We start from the raw sequence: 17,874 nt of genomic DNA, 5'->3' as shown, positions 1-17,874 counted from the left end.
CCGTGCTGCAGGGCTGCTGTGAAAACATCATCACGAAGCTTGGGGCTGCTCAGTTGGGTTTGCTTCGTCTCCAGCTCAATGCCAGGGATGTGCCCGGGCTGTTTCGGGGATGGTTGTGGATTTGGGGACGCGCAGGGACGGCTGCTTCTTTTGGGACCCTTCCTCGAGCCCCGCAGGAGGTGCTGGCACTGCCTGCGCCCTGCGTGCCATCCCGCTGACACGAGGGCCGTGCTTTGGGCTGCTTCCGTCACCGCTTTCGCTTCCTGGAGGTTGGGAGCAGCAAGCACAGGACGTGCAGGAAGGTACGGGCGGGAGGCCAGGGGCCGCGAGGCTCCGTGCCGGCGGGGAGGGCTCCGAGGGGGCCTGGGGACCTGGCGCAGGGCAGTGGGAAGGGGCTCTTCCCCCTGTCCCCTCCTCTCTCCTTCCCTTCTCCCCACTCCTCGCTCCCCATGCTCGGCGTGGGCACAGCCCCAGATCGGGGGAGCCCCTGGGCACCGTGCTCAGCCCCACGCGGGGCCGTGGCTGCACGAGTGTCACCACCCCAAAGGTCCCTGCCACCACGCTGCCTTCGCCCCCCCATGATCCTGCACACACGGAGGCTGCCCTGCTGCTCTGTTTCCCCGCAGCCCCTTACGGCTCTGGCTTTTATTTTCATTTTCGGTTCCTCGCTGCTCTCCGTGCGCTGCTGTGGCTGCACACGCGGCAGCGCGATCCAGGGGACCCCGTCTGTCCCGGTGCCACCGCAGCCTGACCCAGCTGCACCCCACGACCCCTTCCCAAAACGGGGGCACACAGAGGCTTCGAAACCATCCCTGATTTTCATGAAAATCCCTTCTGGGTGTCTGCTTTTGTCTCCGCAGCGTGTCCGTGTCCATCCAGCGAGTCCACGTGCTGCCTGGGTTTGGCGGGGGCTTGGAGATGAGGCTGATCCTGGCCGGGAAGGCTGGTGGGGGGAAAAGCGCCACGGGGAACACCCTCCTCGGGAAGCGTGTCTTTGAGTCCAAGCTGTCCACCCAGCCAGTGACCGTGAGCTGTGCGAGAGCACAGGGGCACTGGGACGGCGAGGACTTCACGGTGGTTGACACGGCCGACATTTTCAACCCCGGAGGTGCCAGCAGTGAGGTGCGTCAAGAAATTATCCGCTGCATCAGGCTGTCCTCCCCGGGCCCCCACGCGCTGCTGCTGGTGACCCAGCTGGGCCGATTCACCAAGGAGGACGAGGAGGCTGCAGAGAGACTGCAGGACATCTTTGGAGCTGATGTTTTCAGGCACACCATCGTCATATTTACCCGTGCGGAAGAGCTGGGGGAGAGATCTCTGCAGGACTACGTGTCCTGTACAGACAACAAAGCTCTCCACAAGCTGATCAAGAGGTGTGGGAAGAGGTATTGTGGCTTCAACAACCGGGCAGCTGGAGCCGAACGGGACCACCAGGTCATGGAGCTGATGGGGATGGTCCGCTGCATGGTGCAGGAGAATGGGGACAGGTACTACAGCAATGAGATGTACCTGGAGCCCAATTTAACAGAAGAGGAGGTGGCGTATCACATGTGGAGGTACAGAGCAGGCAGGATAAAGAGGGAGCAGTCTGGCCGCAGGACAGTTGTCGTGGCTTGTGGGCTGTTTGCCCTCACCGTGGCTGTGATTTCCCTGGGTTACTATATCATGCGGGTGCGAGGAGTGCCAGCACCACGGAACCGCTGAACGCCTGGGGCTGGAGGCACCTCTGGGCACCACTCCAGCTGCCCAGGACCGTGTCCACTGGGTGTTGGACATCTCCAGGGATGGAGACCCCAGCACCGCTCTGGGCAGCCTGTGCCAGCGCTCAGACACCCGCACAGCAAAAAAAGACTTTCCTGATGTCTCAGCGGGCATCCTTGTGCCTGCAGCAAAAACGAAGAGGAATTGTCTATTTTTATTGAGCTTCCCTTTAATCAGTTATCATATATGTAGGAGATCGATGGATCAAAGGGGTTAGGATGCTTCATCGGGGAACACCACCAAGGACCCCACAGAAAGGAAGCCATGCACAGAAGTTCCTGAAAAGCAGCCATTAAGAATGATGCCACATGAGCACAAAACTCAGGTAGATGAGAATGAATTTGTATTAGATCGCTAGAAGAGTCATGAATTTCATGTCTCCATGGAGCCAGGAAGTCGACATTGGCTGTGTTTGATCTGTGGAAACTGCATCGAGCTCTGAGGCCTGAATAAAAGCAATCTCTCTCCTGAGTGCGTGCGAATTGGCTTCTTGGTAAAGGAGCCACTTTTTCGGACAACACCAGCACCTCCTTGTCCTTGGCTGAGCAATTAACAGGGTGCCCACGTCCACCTGCACGTGGAGTGCTCTGAGGCATTATTGGTGTCAAAAAAAAGCCAGGAATGTCAACAATTGGTCACTCACGGAAGACCCGTTGGCTTTTTTTGTAGCCCTGGGTTACCAAGCTTGGTAATGGCATAGATATGTGGGAAACAAAGCTGTGTTTTTGCAATAAAAGGTGGTTTTGCAGTGGAAAATCCCACTAACCTTGCATATGCAAAAGTGATTGTGCAGGCACGGCAGTGGGGAGGACGTTAAGGAGATAAAGGGAAGGTCCCGCTGTCCCAGAATAAGGAGGATAGCTCAGAAAAACAGGGTGAGCAGCAGGAAAGCAGTGAAAACAAAAATCACGAGCCCGCTAGTCACAAAAGAAGGGAAAAAAAAAAAAAAAAAAAAAAAAAGGAGAAATTAATGGTTGGTCAAATTAAATTGTACCTATATGGTGTAGAAGTGTATAGGTACATAAGGTATAGGTCTATAAGATATAAGTATAGTATATAAGGGGTAAATATAAGTATTTAAGGTATAGGTAGTGAGGAAATGAGAGAAATCAGGTGTCAGGTCATAGGGGATATAGGGTTATGATAAACTTTTACTGTGCACTCCTGCTTGCATTGCAATTGTGAATAAAATAGCTTCACAAAAGACCCTGTATGAAAAAAAATTATTGAGATTTTTCTCACACAACGGCCAGGCAGAAGGAAGGCCTGAGCAGAGACAGAGAAATTTTAAGATAGCTGTGCCCATCTTCCTGAGGAACCCCCGGGAATGAATGTCCTGCTCTGAGCTCAGAGCACGTCTCTGGGTTGGGGACAACCCTGTCCCAAGTCTGAAGCAAACCCAAAGCTCGGAAAGAGAGCTCCAAGGAGCCTAAATTAATGCCCTGACTTCTTTAAAATGATCAGGGAGATGTGGCCCTCTACCGACAGAAAGAGCAGCCTCCTGCTCACAGACCCTGCTCATGTGGGGCTTCAGCCCTGTGAGAGGGGACAGCACAGCAGGACACGATCCAGGAGGATCCTGGAGCGCATCTGTGATTTTTTTTTTATCCTTTTTTATCCTTTTTTTTTATCCTTTTTTATCCCTTTTTTATCATTATTATTATTGTTATTATTATTATTATTATTATTATTATTATTATTATTATTATTATTATTATTATTATTATTATTATTATTATTATTATTATTATCCAAGTGATAGAGCAGCCAACAAGGAAAGATGCTCCGATGGACCTCGTGCTCACCAGTAACATGGACTTGCTGGGAATGGGGAGGTCAAAGGCAGCTTTGGCTGCAGGGAGCGTGAGATGGTGGAGTTCAGGATCCTAAAGGTAGGGAGGAGGGTGAAAAGCAAACACGTAACCAACCCTGGGCTTCAGGAGAGCAGAATTTGGCCTCTTCAAGGAGCAGAATTTGGCCTCTTCAAGGAGGCTCGAGAATTCAAGAATTTGGCCTCTTCTGCTTGGAAGAACCCAATCCTGTGGGATAAGGCCCTGCAGAGAAGAGGGCCCAAAAAGGCTGGTTAACATTTAAGGATCAAATATTTGAGGTTTTGGTAGTGGGGGCTGCAGGGGGAGGGCTCTGTGAGCAGAACCCAAAAGGGGGACCCATGCTGGGGCAGTGTGCTCCTGAAGGATGGACCCCATGGTACGGTTCTTGAGGAGCTGCAGTCTGAATCACACTCAAAATGTAAATAATATGTGACATACGTGACTTTTTTTTTTTTTCTGGAAACACCACTAATACCTGACCAGCACTGGAATAACCAAAATGAGTCTGGGAGGAGAGTCTCGGCTGAGAAAACTGGGGGCGTTTAGAAAACACACATCTGAAATTTGAAAATGTTTAGAGGAAAGAGAAGTGGAAAGTGTGTGTGACAGCAAGGGTCTGGTTTATGTCAGCAGAAGTGGAAGCCACCCTCACTGAGCATCACTGGTACGGCAGCTTTAAAGGCTGCTCACCAGAGCTCCCAGCACACTGCGGCTGATGAAATCCTCACGCTGCTCTATAATTCGACCTTGATATCGCTCGGTTATCTCTAGAAACATACGGAAGGAAGCTCTGAAGAGAAAAGCAGGGGTGTGGGGGGGAGCGATAGTGACCACAGCAGCTCCAAGAGCAGCCAAACCCATCTTGGTACTGAAGGAAACCAGAGGATGCCTTGTTGCTGGCTAACCAAATATTCCGGATTTCAGGAGCAAGGGCTTCCTCGTCGTGGAGGATTTTTGGTGTTTTTTTATTTGGCCAAAAGAGCTGTGAATTCAGCTCTGCACACCATCAGAGTAATACAGCAGCACCCCGAGGAAATACAGGGCAAAAGAGGGCAGCGTTTGGACCTGAAGCCACTGTCACATCCCTGAGCGGTGCCAGCCCACTGGGTGTGCCCGGCATCGTGACTGCAGGCACCTCGCTGAGAGAGGAGGTGAAATTCACCTTTGTGTGGTGAGTCAGAGGTAATTGCTACACTGCGGTGAGCCTAATTGGTCAAGTGATTTGTTGCACTCTGCTCGATGGAAATTCTGTGCCGTTTCCAAACACTTCAGATGGGTACATTCTGCATTAAATCCCCCCAAACCCTGAAAAGAGGTGGTCAGAGTGCATCGGATCCCCGCTCACCGCCCTTCCTGGGTGCCTGGGCACCCTCGGGCTATCAGCAGGTGTGAGAAACTAGGTTGTTTTTGCGGTAGAAAACTGATTTTCTGTAGTCCAAGGTGGCTGTGCAGTCATAACAAGGAGCAGTGCCAAGAAGATAAGCGGGCAGTGGAAGGCCTCACTGTTCCAAAACAAGGTGGAAGCGTGAGAAAAACAGGGTGAGCAGTGTGGGAACGGCGAAACAAAGATCACAGGTTCTCAAAACACGAGACAGGTGGGAAAAAAAAGGGAAAAAGGAGAAATTAAAGGGTCGAAGAAAAAAATATTGTATATATATGGAATAGTGTGTATATATAGGTATGGGGTTAGGGTTAGGGCTAGAGTTAGGGTTAGGGTTAGGCTTAGGCTTAGGGTTAGGGTTAGGCTTAGGCTTAGGGTTAGGGTTAGGTTTAGGGTTAGGTTTAGGCTTAGGCTTAGCTTGTGAACTTGTGGTACTCGGCCAGTGAAACGGGGGGTGATCAGGTGTCAGGTAATAGGGAATAACAGTATGTTTATTAAAATGTGTTTATTAAGACGTGTTTATTAAAATTTGTTTATTAAAATGTGTGTGTTTATTAAAACGTGCTCCTAATTGGCAGGACGCCTACTTGAGGCACCCCCTTTGGGCCTGGAGGCGAGCACCCCTTGGCTCAGCCACCCTCAGGCTCCCAGGGGAGCCCCGGGGAAGCCGGGCTGGGGCCGCCCCAGCCGCAGGGGGACCGGGGCCGAGCCCCCGCAGCGCCCCCGGGCCGTGAGGAGCGACCCCGGGCGGGCCGGGCCCGGCAGCACCCGGTGCAGGCCTCAAGCCTGGAGTAGGCCTCAACCTCCCCCGTTGCCATGGCAACAGCGCCGCCATGACAACGCCTCCCTTTTTCCTATTGGCTGTCGCCATGGCAACGCCGCCCCGCAGCGGGGTGGGCGGGGCGAGTCGCTATGGAAACGGCGCTGGTGAGGGGGCGGGGCTTCCGGGCGGAACCGGAAGTGGCTTGAATTTCCCGTCAGGCGCCGCGCGCGGCGGGGGCCGGTGGCGGCGGCGGCGGCTGCGGCGGGGCCCGGTCCCGGCCAGGCCCGGGGGGCGCCATGGAGGCCGTGCCCCGCATGCCCATGATCTGGCTGGACCTGAAGGAGGCCGGAGAGTTCGCCTTCAACGCCGCCGTGAAGAAAGTGAGGGGTTGGGGAGGGGAACGGGGGGGGGAACGGGGAAGGCCCGGGGCTGGGCTGAGGCCTGTGAGGGGAGCCCGGGGGGTGTGGGGGGGGGGCTGAGGGGTGAGGGGGGTGTGGGGGGGGTGAGGGGGGGTGTGGGGAGCCCGCCCCGGTGCCGGGGTGAGTCGGCAGGTTTGTGGCCGGCCGCCCGGCCCGGCCTCCTCTCAGGGCCCGGTTCCTCCTCGCTCAGGAGGCCTCAGGGGGAGCCCTGAGGAGCCGTGAGGAAGCTGCGCGGGGGCTGGGGGGGGCGCCTCGTCCCCGTTCCCCTTCCTGAAGGGAGTTGCTGGATGCTGACAGGGCTGGTGTGAGGCTCCGCGGTGCCTCTGAGCCTGCCCCTGGGGCTGGAAGATGCAGGGGGCAGAGCTGGGAGCCCCTCCCCTCAGCTTTTCATCCCCGCCTGGCTGTGGGGGTGCGTTTCTGAAGCCCTCATGATGTTTGATCCCATGCAGGCGAGCCCCCACCCCTCCCTGAGACCCCCAGCAGAGGCAGCTCCTCACCCACAGTGGGCAGGCTCTGCTGGCAGACACACCTCCTCCTCCCCTTGTTTTTTTTGGGGGGTCAGGACTCAGTTAGGCACCCCTAAAGGGCCCTGGGGGGGGGGATTTCTCCGGTGCTGGTGCCAGTTTTGGAGGCACGGCCACAGAGGAGCTGTGTGGTGACACTGGGCGTGGCACGGGGTGACACCGGGAGCCGCCCCATGGCTGAGTCAGGCCCCACAGCCGGCTCAGCACCATCCTGCCAGCCCCAAACACCTCCCCCGGGGATTTATTCCATGCCTGAACGTGGAGGGAAGCTTAAATCTCTGTAAATCTGCCTTCCCCTGGTGTTTATGAACACCTCAGCGCTCCGTCACACCCCCTCACCTGTTTTTTTCCCCCTCCCCTTCCAAGTTTGTCCTGAAGAACTACGGGGAGAACCCCGAGAACTACAACGAGGAGCTGCGCAAGCTGGAGGTGCTGCGCCAGGTGAGCCCCCTGCTCCCCCCCCCGGCCCCAAATCGCCCCCATTTGCCCACGGGAGCTGGGTGACAGCTCGCTCCCTGCACAGCCCCGATGTTTTCTGCCTACTGCTTCTTCTCTCCCTTTTTCTTTCTTCCCTCTAGAACGCCGTGAATGTCCCCAGGGACTTCGAGGGCTGCAGCACGCTGAGGAAATATTTCGGGCAGCTCCACTACCTGCAGAGCCGGATCCCGATGGGTGCTGAGCAGGAGGCCGCGGTCCCCATTGCCTGGTGAGGGCTGGGGGGGCTCCTCCTGCCCTTTTGGGGTGCAATTTTCCCTGATGTTTGAGGCTCAAGTCCTATAATGCCAAACTTTTGGTTGTTGTGGCGCTTTTTGGACATCTTCCCGTGCTGCTGGGGTGGCCTGGGGACATCCTAAAATGCCACCATGCCCCCGGGGTGGCTCTGAGGGGGCTGAGGAAGGGCCAAAAAGGTGAGCAGGGGGTAAGCAGCCCCCTCCTCTCTCCTTGCAGGACCGAAATCTTCTCGGGCAAGACGGTGACCCACGAGGACATCAAGTACGAGCAGGCCTGCATCCTCTACAACCTGGGTGAGGGTCAGAAATGCGGCTGTGCCCCCGGGGGGGGCCTTAAATATTCGGTACTGGGGGTTTGCTGTCAGTTTGGGGCTTCTCTGTGCTGAATGCCTCTTCCTGGAGCCAGCTGCCCGCAGATTTGGTGCGAAACTCCCAGTTTTTGGGGTTTTGAGCCCGCTGAGCCCTGCTCCTCTCCCCGCAGGTGCGCTGCACTCCATGCTGGGCGCCATGGACAAGAGGGTGTCGGAGGAGGTAAGAGCCCCCGAGCAGCCCCTAAAAATCCCTAAAAAGGTTTTTTTTTTCCCCCCCTGGGGGCCAGCAGCCACATGCTGACAGCCCTCAGGCCTCGGCTGTAACATCAATGCACACCCCTGAGAGCTTTTTGGGTTCAAAACTCAGCTTTTGGCCTCTGGGAGCTGCTTTTTGGGGTCTTGGGGGGCCCGTGGGAGCGTTTTTAGCCCCGCTGAGCTGGATTTTATCCCCCTGCCTCCTGCTGTGTCCCTGCTTTGAGGCCAAATGTGCCCTCGGGCTCCTCACAGCCACCCTCTGGCATGGTTTGTGCACACCTGACGCGTTCTTTTGTCTTCCCAGGGCATGAAGGTTTCGTGCACCCACTTCCAGTGCGCCGCCGGGGCCTTCACCTACCTGCGGGATCACTTCCCCCACTCCTACAGCGTGGACATGAGCCACCAGATCCTCAACCTCAACATCAACCTCATGCTGGTAGGAAAGGGGCTGCGCTGCCAGCGGGCTCCTGCTGATTTTGGGGTGGGCTCAGGAGGCAGCAGGGCTCCGTGCCACGCTTTTGGGGCATCCTGTGGGGTTTTCAAGTCAAAGGGGATGTAACTGGCGGGTGCTGGTGCTGGATACTGGAGGGATTTGGGGATTTCAGGGGAATCTGAGCGTGGGGACAGCCAGTGTTGCCTCCACAGGGCCAGGCGCAGGAGTGTCTGCTGGAGAAATCCATGCTGGACAACAGGAAAAGCTTCCTCGTGGCCCGGATCAGCGCCCAGGTGAGCTTTTGGGGGATCTTTTCCGTGCTCAACTCCTGTCACAGCTCCGTGAGCGCCGGGTGACACCTGGGGACAAGCTGTCCGGGCCCTGCGTGGCATCAGCACTGCCCCATGGCATCGTAGCCAGCCCTGAGCAGCCCCCAGCTCCTCCAAGGCAGGCGTAAGGGTGGCAGATTTCCTTAAAACACCATTTTTAACCCATTTTTAACCCATTTTTAACCCAAACTGACCAGCAGAGCACCCGCCAGCTGGACGAACCGAGCCCGGTGCCACCAAACCTGCCCCAACCCAGCTCTTCCTGGGGCTGCTCTCGCTTCAAACGGGGGCCTGGCTCTTTGGGGGCACCCCAAACATCCCCTTCCCTGCACCCCACAGGTGGTGGATTACTACAAGGAGGCCTGCCGGGCGCTGGAGAACTCGGAAACGGCCTCACTGCTGGGAAAAATCCAGAAAGATTGGAAGAAACTGGTCCAGATGAAGATTTACTACTTCGCCGCCGTGGCCCACGTGAGTTTTTGGGGCTGGGGGGGGACACACCTCGCTCTCAGCCCCCCTCATGGCCAACAAACAGGATCCAGGGGGCTGAATTTCTTGGCTGAGTGATTTCCCTTCCACGAGGAGCTCTGACGCTTCTTTTTTTTACAGCTGCACATGGGAAAACAAGCCGAGGAGCAGCAGAAGTTCGGGGAAAGGGTAAGCAGAGCTGCGGCAGCGTGGGTCGAGGTCCTGTTGAGCCCCGGAGGAGATTTTCACCCCCTTGGGGTTTCCCCAGCCCCGAGGGAAGCAGGAAAGGGGCACCAAGAAAGCCCCTGAAGGAAGCTGCAGCCCTCGGGGGGTGCTGGTGCCAGCTCCGGCACCTCTACCAAACCTGGGACTAATTCTTCCTCTCCCCACAGGTCATTTACTTCCAGAGCGCCCTGGATAAACTCAACGAGGCGATCAAACTGGCAAAGGTGCGTTCCTTTTTCCTCTGGCAGCAGGAATTGTTTGTTTTTTGTTTGTTTTTTGTTTGTTTTTTGTTTCTTTTTTTCTTTAACTCCTCCTGAAAATGTGGGACAGGGGATCTGGGGCTGCCTGAGGGGCTGGATTCTGCCTGGGTTTCTCGCCCTGCAGCTCCCGGGTGTGGAGCTGAGGGTTTTGGTCGTGTTTTGGGGCTCGAGGAGGGGCTGCTGCTGTGTGTGGGGTGTGCTCGGGGTATGGGGGCAGCAGCAATCCCCCTATTTCACCTGCACTCACTCCCTCTCACCTCGTTTCTGTAGGGCCAGCCCGAAACCGTCCAGGAAGCCCTGAGGTTCACCATGGACGTGATCGGTGGCAAGTGAGTGTGCAAAGATCCCCTGGACACAACTAGGGGGGGGGGGGGGCAGAAACACCCAGGGAGCGTTTTCACATAGGGTCTGGGCCTTTTGGGGTGTTTTTGCCTGCTTCCCATCAGCCTGAGGTCTCGTTTTTAGGTACAATTCGGCCAAAAAAGACAACGACTTCATCTACCACGAAGCCGTGCCCGCCTTGGACACCCTGCAGTCGGTGAAAGGTGAGGCTGAAGGCTGCTGATGGCGGGGTGCACGCTCAGGGAACCCCAAACAGTGGGGTTTGGCGATGCCCTGCTCCCCTGGGAGCTTTTGGGGTGAAGGTGCTGAGCAGGAGGAAGGGTTTTTGGGACCCGAGGAGCGTCCCCGTGGAGATTTGGGACCAGCACGTGTTTGTTTTGGGACCGCAGGTGCCCCGCTGGTGAAAGCTCTCCCCGTCAACCCCACGGACCCCGCTGTCACCGGCCCCGATATCTTCGCCAAGCTGGTGCCCATGGCTGCCCACGAGGCCTCCTCGCTCTACAGGTGGGTCCTGGGCAGGGAACGACCCCAAAAGAGGACAGAGGAAGGAACCCGTGCCTCAACCCAGCTTCCAGGCCTCTTAATGGGGTCCAGAGGGGGCCAAACCAGCTGCAGGGCTTTCCCTAAACCCTCCTAAAATGTCCCCGGGCTGATTCCTGCAGCATCCGGGTGCTTTCCCATATCCCATCCCGCCCCTAAAAGGATTTTTTTCTTGCAGCGAGGAGAAGGCCAAGCTGCTGAGGGACGTGATGGCCAAGATCGAAGCCAAAAACGAAGTCCTGGAGTACGTGTGAGCCCCACCCAGCCTCTCCCCACCCCGCTGCGAGCTCCCAGTTTGCCCAGTTCCGAGCGAACCCCGATTAACTGCTCCTCAGAGCCCCTTGCTTTGGGGTGGGGAGGTTGGGGAGCCCTGTTAGGCTCACGGGGGGAGCTTGTGCCGCCTCTCAGGGCTTTGTTCCTGCCCGCAGCCAGTTCATGGACTCGATGCAGCTGGACCCCGAGAGCGTGGACAACCTGGAGATGTACAGCCACATCCCCCCCGTCCTGATGGAGAAGTGCGCCGCCCTCAGCGTGCGCCCCGACACCGTCAAAAACCTCGTCCAGTCCATGCAGGGTGAGGTTGGGGGGGGGATACGGGACGCGGATCCGTGCCCTGGTTGCGTTTCGGTGTCGGAAACGGCTTCCCCACTCACAAATTCAACACCTTTATGAATTTTTATCCTAAAATCACCTCTTCTGGTGGCTGTTCACAGCACGTGGTGCTTCCTCATGGGTTTTTCTGCCTGCTGGTGCTTCAGGGCTGGAGCAGATGAGGGTTGGGAGGGTTTGTGGTGGGGATCAGGGAACTATTTCAGCTCTTCCCATCCTCTGTCTCTCCCTCCCAGTCCTTTCTGGGGTTTTCACCGACGTCGAGGCCTCCCTGAAGGAAATCCGAGACCTCTTGGAGGAAGACGAAGCTCAGGAGCGGAAACTCCAGGAGCTGCTGGGGAAAAGCCCGGCCCCGCCGGGTTCTCCTCCTCCTCCTTCACCCGGGCTGGCCGAGGTGAGCAAGGAGTGCTCCAAATACCTGGAGGTGCACGAAAAAGCCAGCTTCACCAACACCGAGCTGCACAAGGCCATGAACCTGCACATCGGCAACCTCCGCCTGCTCAGCGGGCCCCTGGAGCAGGTCCGGGCGGCGCTGCCCTCGCCCTCGTTGACCGAAGGTGAGTTTGGAGCCCCCCTGGCATCGTCTTCGTGCCCCAAAACGGGGAGGGGCACGGGTTCTGCACCCCCCTGGTGCGTTTTTTGGGTTCTTTTCAACGTCAGCCATGCTCTCGGGGCATCAGCCTGGTGCAAGGCAGGCTGTGGGGGATTTTTTTTCCCCCAAAATGTCCAAATTGTGATCCTGGAACCTTGAAATCATGGCGCGGGGATAAAATAAATCCAGCAGAGGCTCAAACATCCAACCTGGGTGTGCCAGGACAGGCTGTACGCTGTCCCCCTGCCCTCACTTCCCACCCCACGAGCAGTTTGGGGTTTTGGGGACGCCGCGTGCCCCCTCTGAGTGCTCCCCGCCCCCCCCAGACGACAAGCAGGTGCTGCAGAACCTGAAGCGGATCCTGGTCAAGGTGCAGGAGATGCGGGACCAGCGCCTGTCCCTGGAGCAGCAGCTGCGGGAGATGATCCAGAAGGACGACATCACCACCTCCCTCGTCACCGCCGACCGCTCCGAGATGAAGGTGGGGTCCTCCCGCCCCTCTCCATCCCTCCCCGGGGTTTTGGGGGGTCTCCCTGCACCCCCTCAGCTCCCCCCCATCCCCAATTTTTCCCCGCAGAAACTCTTCGAGGAGCAGCTGAAGAAATACGACCAGATCAAGGTGTACCTGGAGCAGAACCTGGCTGCCCAGGAGAACATCCTCAAGGCGCTGACCGACGCCAACGTCAAATACGCGGCCGTGCGCAAGGCCCTGGCCGAGGTGGAGCACAAGTGAGCAGCCTGTGGGGTTTTGGGGTCTCTGTGGGGTTGGGGAACACAGAAAAAAGGGTAATTAACGCACGGGCTTGCTGTTAATTGCACGCCAGCCCTGGTGCTCAGCCCTCTGTCCCACCTCCCCAGGTGGAACACCACCGTCCAGACCTTGGTGGCCTCCTACGAAGCCTACGAGGACCTGATGAAGAAATCCCAAGAGGGGAAGGATTTTTACACCGACCTGGAGGGGAAAGCCGCCAAGCTGCTGGAAAAAGCCCGGGCGGCCTGCCAGGCTGCCGAAGCCAACCGCCAGCAGATCCTGGAGAAGTAGGTGCCCTTTTGGGGGGGGTTTGGGACACCCCAGCGAGGTGGGAAGCACCTTTGGGTGCCGCTTATGGGGTCAGGGGTGGCTGTAGGGTGGCTGAGGGCTTGTAGGGCTGCAGGAGGGGGATTTTTTTGGGGCTGGCAGCCCCTCCCTGACTCCTCCTACCCCCTCCCACAACAGGGAGCTGAAGAAGCAGCCGCCCCCCCGCCCTACGGCCCCCAAACCTGCCTTGCAGAAGAAACCCCCGGAGCTGGACGGGGGCGGCCCCGAAGCTGCCGAGGGGGCTCAGCTCGGCCCCCTGGGCTTGGCCGATCTCCCCGAGGAGCTCCGCAGCCTCCCCCCCGACGTCCTGGCCGCCCACCTGGCTCGTTTGCCCCCTTCCACGCTGGCCGCTCTCACCCTCGACCCCTCTTTAGCAGCCGGGCTGCGCCCCCCAGCCCCCCCCGAGGTTTTTTTACCCCCGGCCAGGCTGGCGAGCGCCCCGCTGCAACCCTACAGCCCCGCCCGCTTCCCTGCCCTACCCGGGCACTACCCCGTGCCTGCTTCTGCCCCCGGTGCCTTTCCAGTGCAGCTCCTGCAGCCCTCTGCCCCCCAAGCCGCCGTCCCCCCCCCCCAGCTCAGCCCCTTCCTCTGCCCCCCAACTCTTCCCGGCCGCCCCCTTGCTCCGGGGCCCTCCGCAGCCCGCTTATGGGGTGCCCCAGATGCTGCCCCCACGTTCGTCCCCCCAACACGGCCCCGCTGCTTCCTACGGGCTGAACCAAGCCGGGCTGCCTGCAGCCGCCCCCCCCAGACCCCCAACTATGGGGCCGGCCCCCGGGGGTGCTCAGCCCCCACCCATGGGTGCCCCCGAGCAGGGCCCGGCCCCCCGCCCGGCCACCACCACCGTGGACAGCGTCCAGGCCCCCATCTCCAGCTGCACGGCCCCCCCCCGCCTCCCAAATCAGGGTCCTGCCGTGCCCCCCACCACCTTCCTGCCCCCCCAGCGCCCTGCTGCCCCCCCTGCCTCCTTCCCCTACGCCCCGGGGGGGCTGCAGCAGCCTTTTAGGCACCCCTTCCCCCCCGGGCAGCACCCCCACCCCACTTTCACCCCCCCGGCGCAGCTGCAGCCCGCCATGGAGCTGCCAGCTCGCCCCCAAGGCCTGGGGGGCCCCCAACAATTCCCCCCCCAAGCCCCTTTCCTCCCCCCCGCCCGCCCCCAGCTCCCCCTACCCTTCCAACCCCCTGCCCGCCCCCCGCTGCCCCCCCAGTTTGCCCAGCAGCCCTTCTCCGGCCCCGTGGGGCAGCTGCAGCCCCCCCCAGCCCCTCCCCAGCCCCCTCTGTGCCCCCAGCTCTACCCCCTGCCTGGCCAGGACAAGCTGCCCCCCCACGGGCTCCCCCCACCCACGGGGACCCTCCCCTTCCCCAGCCCCCTACCCAGACCCCCCGGGCCGAGCGTGCCCCCAGCCCAACCCCTACACCCCGCCATGGGGGGGCTGCAGCCCGTGCCCCCCCCCAGCTCCCCAGCCCTCCCTTTTTGCCCCAGCCCTGCCCCGTGCGGCACCGTGCCCATGGGGCCCCCCCAACCTTCCCCCGCCACCCAATCTGCCCCCCCTCACGCCGCCCCTTCTCCCAGCCCCGTCCTGAGCCAGCTCCAAGGCCCCACAGCGGTGCAGGGCCCCCTGATCCCTTCCCCAGCCCCCTCCCCACAGCCCCCTCTGCCCCTACAACCCCCCCAGCGCCCCCCGCCCTCGCTGCCCCCCGGCGAGCCCCAATTCCAGCGGCAGAGCTCCTCCACCGACGACCTGCTGTCCTCCAGCCCCGAGAGCCAACACGGGGGCTCCAAAGCGGCGGTGGGGCAACCCCTGCTGCAACCCACCAAGGCGGACGCCAAAGAGGGCCAAAAACCCAAAGCCGTGCAGCTGATCGAGAAGGACCCCTACGAGAAACCCGAAGGCGTCCTGCGCCTCCTGGCTGAGCTCGAACGTTTCCGAGGCCTCCTGGAAGGTTTGGAGCGCCCGGCACCCACCCCTGGGGGTGGTGGGGGTGGCACCCAACTGGACGCGGTGTGGAAGGAGCTGCAGGACGCCCAGGAACGCGACGCCCGGCAGCTTTCCATCGCCATCGCCCGCTGTTATTCCATGAAGAACCGGCACCAGGACATCATGCCCTACGACAGGAACCGCGTGGTGCTGCGCTCGGGGAAAGACGATTACATCAACGCCAGCCGGGTGGAGGACCTCTCGCCCTACTGCCCCACCGTCATCGCCACCCAAGCGCCGCTGCTGGGCACCGCCGCCGACTTCTGGCTGATGATTTACGAGCAGAAGGTGTCCGTCGTCGTCATGCTGGTGTCCGAGCAGGAGCTGGAGAAGGTAAAACCCCGAGCGGGCTCGGGGCGTGGTCCCAAATCCCAAATATCTCTCTTGATGTCCACAATGGGGTGGTGTGAGCCTTTAAGGGGTGCCGCGGAGCTGCCCCATGTCTCCTCGTGACCCTATTTCCCTCTTCCTGATCCTATTCCCTCTTCCCTCCTCATGACCCTGTTTCCCTCCTCGTGATCCTATTCCCTCCTCGTGACCCTATTCCCTCTCCCTGATCCTATTCCCTCCTCGTGACCCTATTCCCTATTCCCTCCTCGTGACCCTATTCCCTCCTCGTGACCTTATTCTCTCCTCCTGACCCTATTCCCTCTTCCCTCTTCGTGACCCTATTCCCTCCTCCCGACCCTATTTCCCTCCTCCTGACCTTATTCCCTCTTCGTGACCCTATTCCCTATTTCCCTCCTCCTGACCTTATTCTCTCCTCCTGACCTTATTCTCTCCTCCTGATGCTATTTCCCTCCTCCTGACCCTCTTCCCTCTTCGTGACCCTATTCCCTCCTCCCGACCCTATTTCCCTCCTCCTGACCTTATTCTCTCCTCCTGACCCTATTTCCCTCCTCCTGACCTTATTCTCTCCTCCTGACCCTATTCCCTCTTCATGACCCTATTTCCTCCTCCTGACCCTATTCCCTATTCCCCTCTCCCTGACCCTATTCCCTCCTTGTGACCCTATTCCCTCCTCCTGACCCTATTCCCTCCTCCTGACCCTATTCCCTCTCCCTCCCAGCAAAAGGTGCTGCGGTACTTCCCTGCGGAGCGGGGCCAGCCGGTGGTGCAGGGCCCCGTTACGCTCGTCCTCACGGGGCTGAAGGCCACCCCGACCCACGTGGAGCGGATGATCACCCTGCAGTACCGTGACCAGAGCCTCAAGCGCACCGTCATCCACCTGCAGTTCACCTCCTGGCCCGAGCTGTACGATAACGGGGCTGGGGGGGGGTTATTGGGGTGTGGGGAGGGGATTTGGGGTTCCTAAAAGCCCTTTAAACCCCCTCCAGGGGTCTGCCCGACAGCAAGGGGAGCCTCCTGCGCTTCATCCAGGAGGTGCACGGCCACTACCTGCACCAGCGCCCGCTGCACACCCCCATCGTCGTGCACTGCAGGTGAGCTGCACCCCGCGAGGGGGCTTTTTAGGACAAAAAGGGGGGGTTTTAGGGGTTGTGGGGTGCCTGATGGGGTCGGGTCTCCCCTCGCAGCTCCGGCGTGGGCCGTACGGGCGCCTTCTGCCTGCTCTACGCGGCCATGCAGGAGGTGGAGGCGGGCAACGGGATCCCCGACCTGCCCCAGCTGGTGAAGCGCCTGCGGCAGCAACGCAAGCACATGCTGCAGGAGAAGGTAACGGGGTGAAAGGGGGAGGTATTGGGGTGCCCCCAGATCCTTGGGGGGGGGTCTCCTAGGTCCTGGGGGGGTGCTCACCCCGCTCTCGTCCCCGCAGCTCCACCTCAAGTTCTGCTACGAGGCCGTCCTGCAGCACGCGGAGCAGGTCCTGCAGCGCCACGGCGTGGGCACGCCCGGCCCCAAGCCCCCCAACAGCACGTCCCCCAAGGTGGGTGCAGGGAGCTGGGATGGGGGGGGGATAAAAAACAGTGCCCACCCCCCCCCGGGGGCTCACGGGGCTCTTTCCTCGCAGCTCTACTTCCACCAGGACCCCCAGGACCTGGTGCTGGGGGGGGACCTGTCCATCAGCTCCATCCAGGCCACCATCGCCAAGCTCAGCATCAAGCCCCCGGGAGCAGGGGGAGAAATTGGGGGGGGCTGGGGGCTCGATCCTGCGCCGGGGCCTGATCCTGCCCCCCCGGAGGCGCTGCCAGCGCTGCCCGATGGCGTTTTGGATGGGGTGATGGATGGCAGCAAAACCCCAATCCCTGAGCCAACCCCCCCAGCGCCCCCCGAGCCCCCAGCGGAGGCCGAGAGCAGCAACCACGTGGAGGAGGAGCCCCCCAAGCCCCCCCTGGTTGAGCCCTCGGGGCCTTCGCAGCCCCCACAGCCCCCGGCCTCTGCTCCCTCCTCCTCCTCGCTGGAGCTGCTGGCCTCCCTCACGCCCGAGGCCTTCACCCTGGACGCGTCGCTGAAGGGCAAGCAGCGGATGAACAAGCAAAACTTCCTCCAGGCGCAGACGGGCGAGGGGCTGCGGGGGCCCCGGCCCACCGACGACCCCCTCAGCATGCTCGACCCGCTCTGGACGCTCAACAAGAGCTGAGGGAGGGGCTCGGACCCCCCCCAAAATCCTGCACTACAGCCACAGCCCCCGGCCTCCTGCCTCCCAGGGTGCTGGGCAGGCCCCTGGGGGATTTGGGGAGCGCAGGGGGGGCCCTGCCTTCCCCCCCCCCCCAAAGCTTTGTACAGGTGTACGGCGCCCGCCACTTTCTCTCACTCCCTTAGAACTGACTTTTTCAGCTCTTTGCTACTAAAATAAAGAGGTCGATCTGGCGCTGTGCGGGGTCTGGAAAACGTCCCCTCCCCATGTGTTGTCCCCACGACCCTGGGGAGTTTTTCACCACCAGCACGGCCCCGGGGGGGGGGTTAGTTCCGTTTAATGGGGGTGTCTTTGTACACATTATAAAACACGATCCGGTACAAAAATGCTGCCACTGTACAGAACAAAGCGTACAGCAGGGCTAAGGCCACCCGAGGCACCGCGCGGGCGCAGAGGGGGGGGGACCTGGGCGGTAGCAAGGAGCCCCCCCCTCAGCCTCCCTCCCCCCC

General features: G+C 60.1%; 2 protein-coding genes across 2 annotated transcripts; both read left to right on the top strand.

The window, feature by feature from the left end:
* The first annotated feature begins 27 nt into the window (after positions 1-27).
* On the top strand, positions 28-2,728 carry LOC137851983 (GTPase IMAP family member 1-like). The gene is made up of 2 exons (XM_068673160.1): positions 28-302; positions 861-2,728. The coding sequence occupies exons 1-2, from the start codon at positions 79-81 to the stop codon at positions 1,702-1,704; spliced, it is 1,068 nt and encodes a 355-aa protein (XP_068529261.1). The 5' UTR covers positions 28-78; the 3' UTR covers positions 1,705-2,728.
* A 3,208-nt stretch (positions 2,729-5,936) lies between these two features.
* PTPN23 (protein tyrosine phosphatase non-receptor type 23) lies at positions 5,937-17,599 on the top strand. The gene is given in 26 exon segments (XM_068673155.1): positions 5,937-6,117; positions 7,047-7,121; positions 7,259-7,386; positions 7,629-7,705; positions 7,893-7,942; positions 8,282-8,413; positions 8,623-8,703; positions 9,079-9,210; positions 9,349-9,396; positions 9,600-9,656; positions 9,963-10,021; positions 10,158-10,237; positions 10,424-10,538; positions 10,753-10,818; positions 11,003-11,148; positions 11,420-11,740; positions 12,102-12,256; positions 12,353-12,504; positions 12,634-12,813; positions 12,992-13,841; positions 13,843-15,162; positions 15,899-16,083; positions 16,167-16,271; positions 16,365-16,503; positions 16,604-16,714; positions 16,799-17,599. Coding segments are annotated over 26 exon segments (5,418 nt in total). The 5' UTR covers positions 5,937-6,033; the 3' UTR covers positions 17,369-17,599.
* The last annotated feature ends 275 nt before the right edge of the window (positions 17,600-17,874 follow it).

Source organism: Anas acuta, chromosome 2, assembly GCF_963932015.1.
Source record: "Anas acuta chromosome 2, bAnaAcu1.1, whole genome shotgun sequence".
Classification (NCBI taxonomy): domain Eukaryota; kingdom Metazoa; phylum Chordata; class Aves; order Anseriformes; family Anatidae; genus Anas; species Anas acuta.
This window is presented reverse-complemented; position numbering and strand designations above follow the sequence as displayed.

Bases quoted from the DNA above. Each gene is read 5' to 3' on its own strand.
- LOC137851983 (XM_068673160.1), top strand. From the start codon at position 79: ATGCCAGGGATGTGCCCGGGCTGTTTCGGGGATGGTTGTGGATTTGGG. The intron at 303-860 runs GTACGGGCGGGA...TTGTCTCCGCAG, and splicing joins AGCACAGGACGTGCAGGAAG to CGTGTCCGTGTCCATCCAGC.